Source organism: Cygnus atratus, chromosome 3 (assembly GCF_013377495.2).
Source record: "Cygnus atratus isolate AKBS03 ecotype Queensland, Australia chromosome 3, CAtr_DNAZoo_HiC_assembly, whole genome shotgun sequence".
Classification (NCBI taxonomy): Eukaryota; Metazoa; Chordata; class Aves; order Anseriformes; family Anatidae; genus Cygnus; species Cygnus atratus.
Window position 1 is genome coordinate 106,941,666 of NC_066364.1, and position 13,124 is coordinate 106,954,789.

The following is a 13,124-nucleotide window of genomic DNA, read 5'->3' on the forward strand; positions in this document are numbered from 1 at the left end:
TGCCCTGCCCTGCCCTACCCTTCCCGCACCTCACCGCTCCCTGCCGCCGCCGCCGCTCGGTCCCGGCAGGCCCCGCTCCGCCGGCAAGGCCAGCTCAGCGGTACGCCGCCTGCCCGCAGACAAGATGGCGGCGCCGGCACGCCCCGCCGGCATCTTGGTTAAGGGCACCCGCCCCCCCCGCAGCGTTCCGAAAAGGGGTGACCACACCAAACGTGGCGGCGGCGGCGTCAGGAGGCCATCTTGGCTAAGGGTAGTGGGTGAATGGAAGGAAAGGGGCGCCCTTAGTAAATATGGGGCAGGCGGCGTCGACTCCCTCATGGGCACTATGGGGTTGGCTGGGGGGCGGAGGAGGAAGGGGCTGGCTGAGGGGATGACGAAAATTCCGTATTGTAGCGCACTCGTACGTGTGGTGTCACGCTACGGGTGTGTTTTTTTCCTGTTTTCTGTCTGCACGGCTGGTTTGTGCCCACCGTGTCAGAGTTAGGTTAAATAAAGCACTTAGCAAGTACCGTGAGCTGGCACACGGAGCAGAATCCTAAAGCCCCGTGTTTATACACAGGCTGCCACCAGAACTCCAAGCAACAATTTTCCCATTCAGGTTACCTGGAGCAATCAGCTAGCTCAAAAATAGACGGATGGGGGGGTATCAGCCTCCATCTGTTCCATGTTTAACAACCCCGAGGAGAGCACTTTGAACTCGGCTTCCTCCCATCCCTACCCACCACATCTCCAGAGCAGCACCAAGTACAGTAATTAACAGCTGGACTTGATGATCTTAGGAGCCTTTTCCAACCTAAATTATTCTAATCAAATTCCTGAGGGAGCAAGTGAACGTTTTCAGCAGCAGCTGAGACCCTCCCTGGCACGCCTTGTGGGACATGTTTGTCCCTGGGCTCAGCACAGCTGCACGCCTCTCCACCCATCGCCCTGACAGATGTTTCCAGCTACATGAAGCAAAAAGGAAAGGCTCTGCGTGGTGTGGAAGATGATCCTGTGCGTTAAGGTGTCTACACCCTGTTACAGATCATGAAACGTTATGATTAGTAATAGGAGACCCAGCTGTCCCCACTCAGTGTTGTTTTCCCCCCCAGTACCTGCTCTGCCTCTAGAGGCAAAACAGCAAGCCAGGGTTTAAGACTTCTTTTTTCTCGTCTCAGGGCAGCCATACCAGGATGAGACAGCAGATGGCACTCGAACAGCACCAGACGAACAACCACCGCTCCACCTCCAGTAAAGGTGAGATGTGTAAGCAAGTTAATTTAAGAAAAAAAAAATCCAAACAGCCAATCAGCTACAATTTTCATTATCAAAGCTTTAAGCTTGTCATTGTTTTAAACTTTGGACTGTGAAGGCTAGGCGCGTTAAACAGTACCTGGCAGCTGTACTTTCTCTCAGTTCACAGTACAGCCTGGCACTGTAGTTAATGTTTCTCTTGGAAACAAAAGCAATCCTGCACTTGATTTCACGTTAAAATGGCATTTGGGTGTGACCTCCAACTTGCCTCGGGACTGCTGCTTACCACTGGCAAACTGCACACCATAGGGCTCACAGGAACGGGACTGAGCTCTCCCAACACAGGAGGTCGAGCAGCACCAGATGAACAACCATCACGCGTAACACCTCCAACAGCAGTGAGAGGTATCAGCTGAGTGTACCTGCTGAAGTGTGCTCTCTTGTTATGAGGCTAACATAAAGAAAGAAGCAGCTTGTGCTTTCCAGTGTAAGATGGTTTGCTGGTGATGTGTTTTGGTGTTCAGTACTGCAGCTAGCATGACTTCCTTAAAACATTTACATTTCATACCACATTTTAGTGGGGATAGCTTTGCCAGGTAGAGGGGAAAAAAATGAAGGAAGCCTGGGAGGAAAAAAGACTATTAATGTTACCTTTTGGTATTTATTCTCTTTTTAAACAGGCTGATAGGTCAGACGGGTTCATGAAGATCCATAGTGACACAGATCATTCTTATTTAGACAGATCAGAGATTCCTATTTTACAGATAGGAAAGTGAAATTGCTTTACTGTTGTGGTTTAGCCCGGCTGGCAGCCAAACACCACACAGCCATTCGCTCACCCTCCCCCCTCCCTCTCCGGGATGGGGGAGAGAAACGGGAAAGTGAAGCCTGTGAGTTGAGATAAAGACAGTTTATTAAGACAGGAAAAATAATAACAATAATAATAATAATAATAGTATTAATAGTAATAATGTGTACGAAATAAGTGATGCACAATGCAATTGCTCACCACCCGTTGACCGATGCCCAGCCTATCCCCGAGCAGCCGGCCCCCCCCACCCCGGCTAGCCACCCCTATATATTGTTCAGCATGACATCAGATGGTATGGAATACCCCTTTGGCCAGTTTGGGTCAGCTGTCCTGGGTCTGTCCCCTCCCAGCTCCTGCTGCACCCCCAGCCTGCTCGCTAGCAGGACAGAGCGAGAAGCTGAAAAGTCCTTGGCTTGGTGTAAGCATTGCTCTACAACAATTAAAACATCAGTGTGTTATCAGCGCTCTTCTCATCCTAATCCAAAACATAGCACCCTGCCAGCTACTAGGAGGAAAATTAACTCTGTCCTACCTGAAACCAGGACATTTACTTTTCTCTATAAGCATATTTTTTTCCAAATTTGACAAGTCTCCAAACAACTGCAATGCTAAGAAGGTTCAGGGACCACAAAGATAAGGTCATCTAAACTAGATAATCCCAGTATAAATGAGCCAGAATTTAAAGGGCTTAATAGACCAGCTCTCCACTTCCTAAATCTGTTCACTGACAACAAGCTCTCTGTCCTTTTTCTTATGCCAGTGAATATGGTCACACCACAAAGTGACACACTTGCATGATAAGGATGTGTTGTTTCCCTGAAAGCTATCTTCTAGCTGAAGCAGAGCACAAACAATTTGTGTTATCTCTGCAGCAGCAGGATGCACACCCTGTTGTGTTAGGTCATCTTTGAAAGCAGGAAGACAAAGGCAATCCCAGACCCACACCCCAGTCAAGCTACCTTTGGCCACATAAAGGATAGCTGAAGCATCCTTTATGCTAAGTCATTTATGTTAAGACCCCTTTCAGTGAAGTTAGCAGCATTTTTCTCAGGCTTCAGTGTGCTGAGGGGTTAAAGGCAGCAGAGAAAAAAACAAACATAATAATTTCACCCCCACATCTCTTTTTTGACAACACTTCTGCCTCTGCAGATAGAGGTGCATCCCTGTCACATCAAGCAAGAGACAACACTATGACAAAAGAGACAGCTGTGGGCATTTACACTAGCTGACACCAAAGTCATTCCCCAGATGTGCCAGCTTGTCGTTCTAGTTGTCTGCTCCAGTCTAAGACATCATGCCTGGCTGCCTCAGTATATACACCTTCCCTTTATGGGACAGGAAATACATATTTTTTTATTCCTTGCACTGTACCTACTGGCATTAGCTTTCTGTCCACTGTCCACATTATAAGCAGGAAAAGAGGAATGAGGAATCAAGATTTGAACACTTCCTTATGGCATCCAGACCACTTTTAGAAGTGACAAATTGCTGGACAGTACTGAAGTAACTGGTATAGTCTCCCACCCCACTTTGGTAAGCTGTTCTTCAAAATCTGTCTATATTAGCCAACTGTTTACTACTCGTGGTTGGACTTCCTGGCATGCTGACAACTCAGTTGCAAAGGTGCTTGACCATTGCCTTCCCAACAAGGTGTCCAGGAGGGCTTATCTTCAGACAGAGTTCTGAAAATAGCTAGATGCAACAGGTCCACTGTTGTGCTCAACCCCACTAATCGTTTCCCAGCACTGTGAGGCTAACACAAAGATACTGAGTGGTTGTGCAGATATCCAGCAAGGCTAAGCCATAGGTAACAAGTTGTACTGGGACCAGGCTCTCTGCAATGTTATCTACAGTGCCCTGCCCATGAGTACTTCATCCCAGCCCTCTGGTTATTCTGGATGGCAGAGAGCTGGCTGTACCATATACGCACAATATTTTACCTTACGAAAAAGGAGACGACTTCTCAAGATGTTGCTCGATTACAGATTAAGGAAGAGGTGATGTAACTAGCATAACAGTTGGTACAAAAGTCTGTTTACTTACAAAGGATGTGAACCCACGTTTCCAAAGAGTATCACACCTCTAATGCTGCCAGATATTCGTAGAGAGCTGTGTCTAGTTTCCTCAAACAACACATCCATGTTCCAGCATGCCTTGGGCCACCATCAAGGGCAATAGGCTTATTACAACACAATTTATAAGTTATTGCCAATTCTTCAGTCCAGAGAAACACAGAGGAGCCAGAGAGGCTATGCTTACAAGAAACACAAATTGGCTCCGCATCACAAGAGAAGATCATGCTTTTTGATGATATGCCAGTATCATGCCTTTCTCAGATCACAAACCAAGGCCATATTTATGCACAAACAGCTGTCACTGGCATCTTTTGCAACCCTGAGGGCATTCAGACAGTCTATAAAAGTTTCTCCTGTACCTGTAGTATCAGGCCAGAGGAACTGTTTCTCTTCTGGAAAATACATCTTTACAGAATACTTACAATCAAAATTTCAGCTGACATGTGTGTACATGACGCAGCTGCCAGAACACAGCAACACAGATTAGATGATCCTCTAGCCATCAGATGAAGGAATAAATACAGATACATCACCAGATAATGACAGCAGTGGAGAAAACGAAGCACAAAACTACATAAGAAAAATCAAACGGCATTTTAATGATAAATTAGCAGGTAAGAAAGATGGTGAAGAAATCAGTGAGTTCTATTTAACATATTTAGGATCTTTCCCACATTAGATTTTTAGCCACCAATTAGATGGTAGCTATCATGGGAAAAAAAAAGTGTCAGCTTTAGGACTTAAGCTCCATCAGCAGCATTAGTCTGAACGCAAAGTTTGGGATCTCATTCTTGGCAACACTCACCAGCAAGTTTTTCTGATCGGCTGATGACTTATTTTCTCTCATTTTAAGTAAATGTCTGCAGAGTACTCAACACAATCCTTGAAAGTGACACATCACCACCCAGTTCTATGACATTTTTCAAGTCACACATATTTGTGTACAAGGATGGATCTGTTTTCACTTCAGCCTTGATCTTCAGTCCTGGTTTGATTTTCAGCCCACTCACAGGACACGCAATTGATGTGTTGCTGCTTTATGTTTACTTGAAAAACAAAGGAACTTGAAGTTGTCTTGAAGTTGTTCACAAATTTGGAAGTCCACTTTTAAAAAAGCAAGCTGCTTTGTCACCTTGGCTATATAGAATGAATCCAGTTTACAGTTTTTCTTTCACCTTAAAACTCCAGCCACTCTGTCATATAAATACAGTTTGATGGAGAAATCTCACCACCTTCATGGCAATCATCAAAAACCTGAGAAAGAAAGCCCTGTGTCAGTGGAGTAATTATGTACAGCAAGCACGACTGAACTGGAAGCATGATCTTGTGTTTTCTGCTCCTTTCCCAGTAGAGAAACAGTAGTCTACCACAGGACAAAGTATAGGAAGTCCAAAACCAGAACTGAGGAAGAGTAATGTGAGCATAGCAAAGCAAAACGGACCCCACTGTAGTAAATGATGCAAACAGACATGCCTGGCAAGTTTCACCCATGTATCAGTTCAGGATCCATGCAGAAAAGACCAAAAGCTAAACAGAAGTTAGCTTGTTAATATATAAATAGGTGAAAAACTCGGGATCAGATAAGAAGTTACATTTTGGAACAGGCTGGACTTGAAAGCGCCCTGTTACATACAGTAAGGGAAAGAGACAGCTTGTAAGTAGGCATCCTGGTCTAAACTAAAGACTCTGCCTCTTACATTACGATGTTAAATGATACTCATGAGCATAGTTAGCTTAGAAATCTGTAAGAATCACTCACAGGCATAACCCTGATTTACACTGGCTGGCCATTTATAAGACTGAATCCAAAATTTGTACGCACCCACATATTCACATACACAATTTGTCACTTACCGGGCAGAGTCCGCAGGGTGTCCTGACTAATCCGGTAGGTTGTATGAGAGGACTGACAGCTCTGTACAACTTCATCTGTCCATCCACACTGCCTACCGTCCCTTCCTTTGCAGCAATAATTGTCATCTCCACTTTTCCATCATATATTAGCGTATTTAAAATGGTTTCAATGTCTTCCATTGACAACTCTACCTAGGAAACAATTTGTAAAATAAATACAGAAAAGACGTGCCAGTAAGTCCTGCAAGGAGAAAATGAGAGTAAACTCCGTAAGAACTCCAAATCCTTGGAGTTCTAACCTAGCCCAGATGAAGACACAGTTCTTACTGGGCACTTCATGGGGTTGTGCAGATACAAAAAGAAAAGCAAACACAAGTTCTTCCTCCCAGGCACCTTTGGATTACACTAGTCTTGATTGGCTAAAAAGGATTTTCCTATGCGCCTCAAGTATCTACATCATCCTAGCATGGTACATTTCCAATTTTACAGCAAAACAATTGTGGAAGAAGAAAAAGTCAGAAGTACTGCAGATACGTCTGTTGATGGTGACCAGTAACAGCACTGTTGTTTTCTCCTTCTAAAACTGTTTGAAGTGCATAGGCAAACTTGGAAGAAATTATAAAACATGTCCCAGGTGAGTTTATTAAATGAAAACTCATTCCAGTTTCCATCTGCAAGGATGTAAACACTAACGGTTATACATCTTTGAAAACCCACATGCATAAACTATCCTGGAATCCCATACAGCACCGCTGACACGCCTCTAAAAGCAACACAGCAGCAAAACCCACCCCCACTTCAGTAACTGCAGGGTACTAAAGCACTTATCAGCCCCTTACCAGATTTGCAGGACCTAACTCCTGTACCTAGTCATGTATTGACAATTTTGAGAGAAGTAATACAAATCTGTTCTGACCTTACTGATACCCAGTTCACAGATGTATTTCCACACCTCATGCGATGATGCAAATGAGCTGTTCCTCTGTATCATGGGGTTCTGTTTGCTCTCGCGAGCTGCTTCTGCCTGAGGGAGAAAAAACAAAGACGAGTTCTCATCAGTACTCATCGACAACAGCTTCCTTCTCAGTTCAGTTTCAGGCAGATTGAAAAATAAAAGTTAGTTTGCAAACCATTTCTGGGACATGTTTTTTACTTAGTCTTTAAAGTTATGTCCTCAAGACTGATGTATGTGAGATAATGCAGTGCACATCCAAAGGTAAATTTTATGTCATTTAGTGTAAAATTGCATGGTAATTTAGATTGATATGAAGGAATATCAGCGTTTGGTGTTTTGTTGACACAATGAAAAGTTTGTGCTGTACCTATCACCTTGTTTGTTTGTTTAACAGAAATGCTGCAATCTGCCTAGGACTGACTTAGTGGAGAACACGATTCTGCAGTTAAGACTAAAGAAGACTGAAGTCTTCCAGGCACAGCTGCCTGTCTAGTGCCTTTAGCCTCTCAGAAATGAGCAGCCCTGAGGGGGAAAAAATAATAATAATAATTTTTGCTGTTTTGTTTGGTCCTGTGTCCTTTGCTGCCTAGCTTGTCATTGGAGTTCGGAGGTAGAAGGTTTCACTCCCTGTGAAGGGTGGAACAATATGCATTATTAAAATGCCGTATCATCACACTTGCTGTGACAAACAAAAATCCAGTACAGATTTGCTGATCCAGTTGTAACAAAGGGTAACACAGAAAACACAATGGAAAACTTAAGTCTTGTCCATCACTGGTTTTAGAAATAAAAGAATTACTTGCACAATACAAATGGAAGATTGGTTTAGCGGTAGCACTCACCTTACTCTGTAGAAATTTAAAACATTGTTGATTTAACACCTCCACAAATTCAGACTCGAAGTCTTGGTCACTGTACCAAGCCCCACCCGTCACTGACCGGTCAGGCTGCAGGTTATATAGCATATACACCTTCTTTTTGGATGCCTGTTAGAGAAAAGTGCACAGCTCTTAACCCATGAGAAAGGAAGATTTAAGAAAATATCTGCAGAAGAAATAGTTTACTACACCTAAAATCTAGGGCACAGAAATCCAGCTGACTCAAGCTATCATTAATGTGTTTGACTTTTAGGTAACACGGACATAAAGAGAAGATTCATACATTTAGACTCCTCATAATTTTATAACATACCGTTAGAAGAGACAATCCTACTAACAATGCACACACAATTCAAACATCACTGAAGATGATCTCCAAGTTTAATTTTTAACCTAATTCCCCTCCACTGGGGAAGGTGGGCAGAAGAAGAGTATCTTTACAAGAACTTGATGTATTTATTACTTACTTAGATTATTAATCAGTTTGTTAGTAGTATGCTGAATATTTAGCAAACATTATGCCCTCTTATATCTGGCACACCTCAAACATGCATTCTAAAGGTGGAGAGTCCAACATCAGTGCACAGTCAGTGACCAAGCTGGTGGCAGAACAAAGCTTCTCTGCTCCCAGTCCCCTGTTCAAACATGTAGCTAACATTTGAAATGGTTAAAAAAAAGTCACAAACTACTCACTGCCACAGATTTAACTGCTTTAATTAGTTTCTTGCTTTCCAAGTTTTTCAGTATCTTGTTGATCTCCGTTAAAGGCAGATTACTTTTGTATCTAATGTCCCTGCTCCAAATACCTGTTTAAAAACAGAGAAATGAACAGAAATTAATTACAAGAAGCAGCCACTTTTTTCCGCAAGTACTCACAAACCAAAAATCACAACACAGCATTGCTTGACTTGCTTGCCAGCCATAGCATGTATTCCTGATCCTATGACTCCCAGCAAAAAGGAAGAGTTAGAAGAGGATGGAACAAAAATCAACTGACAAAACAAAACACATGCCACAGCCACCGAAGTGTCCTTATGCCCTTTACTCCTCCTCTGAGAGCTCTTAATGCAGACCCCATTTGACTGCTAACATGAATACATCAAGTAAATGTTCTTGCATTTTTCAGATAACTAGTATTTCCTTCAACAACAACAAAAAATACAGCCAGTTCTATCTGCCATCTCTAAAACGGAGTGTGCAAAGACTGCTAAGAAAGCACGGTTACTAGTAGTAGTTTTTGCTGGCAGTACAGCTGTTAAACCCAATATAGATATCATGTTTTCTTTTAATTAGTGAGTGTTCTGCACAGATTCCTCAGTTTGAGTCCCATAAATAAGTCATAATTCATATTCTGAAAGAGGCCCCAAAAAGCCAGCTAGAAGAGGTTATTATTTTAATAGAGAAACATGTCTTTCTTTGCTTTTAAAGAAGGGGAACATTAGCTACAGACTTGCTAAGGCCACTCTAGATTTTATATTTATAACACTTAAAAGTTTGGACAAGAACAGCTCCATAAAAAGAGTTAGTATCATTCACAGTTATAATTTATTTGAACTACCTTTGTTGCCTGCATCTTCTATAATTTGGTAAACCAGCTTCTCTTGATTGTCAGAGCCTTTCATTTTACTGCAAAGCAGAACAGACAGCAGGATTTTTAAAAGGCCCGAAGTTTGAAAGTTTTAAACTGAAAACAAATGCTATAAAAAAAAACACAATGCACAAAGAAAAAATCTACGCAGTCAATCCAAGTTTGCCAGTGAGAAGCCACAGTAAAGAGAAAAGAACCCAGTTTGAAAAGAAACGTGAGTAAGCAGGAGTCACTCAGCTTGTCGTAACAATGGGGAATTCAAAGCCACATACTAACACAACTGTGCAAGGTCAAACACTCACAGAACATAATTTGGATAATCTGTCTCTGGAAGGAATGCCTACAAATGGGTAGTAGAGTGCTCCCACCTCTAAAACACGCTTTTTCCACTGGGCTGAGAAAACCTGAATTCATCAATCTTTTTCTAACGCCTTGTAAAGAGAGGTTGAGATGCCTGCGTTGAGGATAATTTTGAAGGATATTTCTTTCTAGAATTAAGTCCGGCGCCTCTTACTCATATTTACACAGTCATCACAAAACATGGTTTGAAGGTACATTTTAACAAATCAAATGAAGAACATGCACAGCAGATCAAGTGGTCTCCTGGAACCTCTATAAATGTGAGCACTGCTCATGCAACACAAACAACGAGCAAGACCACAGAACCACAGCTGCAGATGGTATGGTCAAACTTTAGCTGGATTTCACCTGAGCATAAACATCTGTTCGCACAGATCACTTCGACAGCTCAGGAACTCCACTAGCACATTAGAGGGGGAGTTCCGTAATAGCCTCTGTTCAGTACAAACCACTAAAACAGTTTCCAGGTTCAGCTCAGGGGAGTTAAATACTTGTTTTAGGAGGGTACGCTTAAGTTCTGTAATATTCCTGTTACAGAATCCATGTTAAATTGCTTGGTGGCTTCTCAGCAATGAGGCACAAGCGTCAGAATTGTGTTCAAATATTTATTCAACAAGTGTGAGGCTTACCTTGCATTTTGAGACTCTTTGATTCTATACAGGAGACCTGCATTGCTCCTGAGAAGGTCCAGTTGCCCCTACGAGAAACAGACACAGCACATTTATTCTCCTTCAAACAGCTTGTTTCAGAATGTGGCAAAAAGTCTCCTTAACTTATAAAGGAAAAAAAAATCAAAGACTTCTGAATAAAAAAAGGAAATTTAACATTTCTATCTGCTGGACACAACGATACCCCTGAGGCTATTTTTTCCCTATGAGTATCCATTTATCATTAGCTATCAGAAAAAAAAAGTTTTTGTTTTGTTAGGGGTTGTTTGTGGTTTTTTTTTTGCTTAAGTAGAGATCACTGGAAAACTGACAGCCAGGACTGAGAATTACTAGCATCTCTCACACACTTGTTCAAAGACTTGTTCTGCTACGCCTAAACCAGGCAAATTCCTCCTTCCTGTTTTGGAGAAACAGGCAAGCAATTAGAGAAGCTCAAGAACATGCACATAACAGCATTAGTTAACGTTTGCTTTTCCATTGCTATTTGATCCCTTCCCCACAGTTACAGTCTTGTTTCTTACAGATTTGGGTTATGTAATTGAATGGAGCTCCCACTTCAGGATGATCCCTCTCAATGCTTTTCTACAGAAGAAATACTCGCAGCTTATCTCCCGGATTCTTATTAAGGCCTATCTCTCACCACAGTTTTTCCCCCCACCCATAAGGCACTTACTAAATCCCCCACCACATCCCACTCCCCAAGACATGTATTTTAGACAAGTTTTAGAGACTTAGCTGTCTTTGAAGCCTCAGCCTGAAATTTGGACAACCAATTCAAAAGATATTGAACAAAAAAGCTCACAGCCAATGTCCTGATAAATATATTGATAAATAGAAAAAACAAAATGAGGTAGGTTAGATTACTTCCAGAACCATGTAGTATGGACCGAGCTAAGAAGTCTGGTTAGCTGATACTGAAGTTCATACCACACTAAACCATAACTCAACAGCTCCTATCTACTCCTTAACATGTAGCAGGAGTTGACTGCGATCCTCAATCTTATCTTAGGCTGGAGTCCTGATAACAAAGGGAAATGCCAAGCAAGATGTAGGAGATTTCTAGAAGATGCAAAAGAACTCCTCAGATGTCTCACCTGCTTATTATCAGAGCAATCCACAATCTCAGGATTTCGTGAGGGGTTTGGTGAAATGCTTCACATATAAGACCATAGGCTAACATCCATTCTTTCATCTCTTCATCACTAGCTAGTTCATTCCCTACCAGGCTTTGTTATCGCTGTGGCTAACCCCCTGCTGAACCACAGTAACTACACTTGCATTTGACTGTTACACACAAGAGCACTGTATCACATTTTATTTTACATAGTAAATACAGAAAGTAATACATGGAGGGGGGGGAGAGCAAAGGATTCTGCACACGTCAGAAGACTAATGTGTTACTTCTCAGTGGTAGCTTCCTAACCTATACAGACAAGTAGACATACACACATTAACTTTCTATTACAGAGTGGAAACGGTAAATTTTGAGGTATGTTTAATTGGTTATGGAGACCCAAAGTGGTTACGGCAACCAAAAAGAAGCTATGGTAACCGTAAATTACAGCAAACGCCACTGACTCCAACCAGACCCGCTTGGTAGCCCTGCCCAGCCAGCTGCCACCACACAGCCTGTCCATAAGAGTGCCTGAAATAGGTGTTCGTCCATATGGATGCCTGAAGTAACAGGGGGAGCTCCACGGGACCTACCATGGAGAGCAGCCTGTTGATGGCCATGGCTCGCTGCTGGGCTTCCATGTGCGGCATGTCATTCTGGATCACCTGGTCGGTGATGCCGTGAGGGAACTGGTGGCACAGCTCGATTATCCTGCGGGAGGGAGAAGAGCGAGGTTGAAAACCGTATCCTGCCGCATCCGAAAGGTCGGGGTCGGGATTGAAGGGCAAGAAGAGAAGAGCTCATGGATAAAGTTATGATGAAATGCTTCTTGGTCATGCCTATGCGCTCCAGCAAGCCCTGGAGAAACCAAACTTTGCTCCATTTTGTTTTTGCGCTGCTCTAAGCCCTGGGTGGAAAGTGACGGAGCGCAAGCAGCGACCAGACAGCTTTAGGAACCGAACGACGGGAGGCAGGAGACCTGCAGCCCCCGGGTCGCTCCTCCCGGCCCCGCCGCCCCGCTCACCGGCTCTCGATGTCCACCGGGTCGGGCGCCTCCGGCTTCACCCGCACCTCCGCCATGGCGCCGCCGCGGCGCGCACCGATGGCGTCGGAGCCGGGCGGGGAGCGGGGGGCGGGACGGGGCGGTTGCTAGGCCGGGATCGTGGCGTCTGTGGTAACATGGGGGGGGGAGGATCGAGTGGGGAGGGCAGGGATCGAGTGGGGCGGGCAGGGATCGAGTGGGGATGGGCAGGTGCTCCGCAGCAGGGATCCAGTGGGGATGGACAGAGGCTCTGGGATTGGGATTGACGGAGGAGGGCTGGGATCGAGTGGGGTGGGTGGGGATCAAGAGGGGGTGGGCAGGGGATCCATAGCAGGGATCGACTGGGATGGGCAGGGATCGGGGGGGCATGCAGGGGCTTTGCAGCAGAGGTTGGTCGGGGTGAGCAGGGGCTGTGTGTCTGGGTGCTGCGGGGGTGACAGGCCTCTGCTCCGGGACCAAGCAGGGTGGCAGGATCGTGTGAGGGGATCGAGTGGGGCTCCATCCTGCATCAACAGGATGGAGCGGGGTTGTGCGGTGTGAGGAAGG

General features: G+C 44.2%; 2 protein-coding genes and 1 long non-coding RNA gene across 7 annotated transcripts in view; 1 reads left to right on the forward strand and 2 right to left on the reverse strand.

Annotated features, from left to right (window-relative positions):
• The window catches only part of SEC23B (SEC23 homolog B, COPII coat complex component), a 16,181-nt gene extending 16,005 nt beyond the window's left edge, over positions 1–176 (reverse strand). The window contains exon 1 of one of the 4 annotated variants that reach the window (XM_035564565.2): positions 30–176. The gene's annotated coding sequence lies outside the window, so the exon portion shown is untranslated. The remainder of the gene's footprint in view (positions 1–29) is intronic. The other 3 variants (XM_035564571.2, XM_050710060.1, XM_035564578.2) reach the window with 3 other exon arrangements.
• LOC118257055 (uncharacterized) overlaps positions 1–7,488 on the forward strand; it is a 7,725-nt gene extending 237 nt beyond the window's left edge. Inside the window, exons 2-3 of the long non-coding RNA XR_004781449.2 lie at positions 1,158–1,236; positions 7,323–7,488. This is a non-coding gene — a long non-coding RNA (uncharacterized LOC118257055). The remainder of the gene's footprint in view (positions 1–1,157; positions 1,237–7,322) is intronic.
• Positions 4,695–12,650, reverse strand: POLR3F (RNA polymerase III subunit F). 2 transcript variants are annotated; one of them, XM_035564605.2, is made up of 9 exons: positions 12,561–12,650; positions 12,130–12,247; positions 10,384–10,451; positions 9,365–9,432; positions 8,500–8,612; positions 7,771–7,914; positions 6,926–6,997; positions 5,974–6,165; positions 4,695–5,373 (listed from the first exon to the last, which is right to left on the reverse strand). In XM_035564605.2, exons 1-9 carry the CDS (start codon positions 12,614–12,616, stop codon positions 5,296–5,298), a joined length of 909 nt encoding a protein of 302 aa, XP_035420498.1. In that variant the 5' UTR covers positions 12,617–12,650; the 3' UTR covers positions 4,695–5,295. The 2 variants fall into 2 exon arrangements, with proteins under 2 accessions (XP_035420498.1, XP_035420488.1); XM_035564595.2 differs by having other exon boundaries at positions 6,890–6,997.
• Between the last annotated feature and the right edge of the window lie 474 nt (positions 12,651–13,124).

What these genes read in the sequence shown, in the direction of transcription:
- POLR3F (XM_035564595.2), bottom strand. Translation starts at nt 12,616, where the DNA reads ATGGCGGAGGTGCGGGTGAAGCCGGAGGCGCCCGACCCGGTGGACATC. An exon ending in AAAGAGTCTCAAAATGCAAG is followed by an intron (nt 9,433 to 10,383) that starts GTAAGCCTCACA and finishes TCTGCTTTGCAG; the next exon opens with TAAAATGAAAGGCTCTGACA. An exon ending in GTGAACTGGGTATCAGTAAG is followed by an intron (nt 6,166 to 6,889) that starts GTCAGAACAGAT and finishes ATTGTTTCCTAG; the next exon opens with GTAGAGTTGTCAATGGAAGA.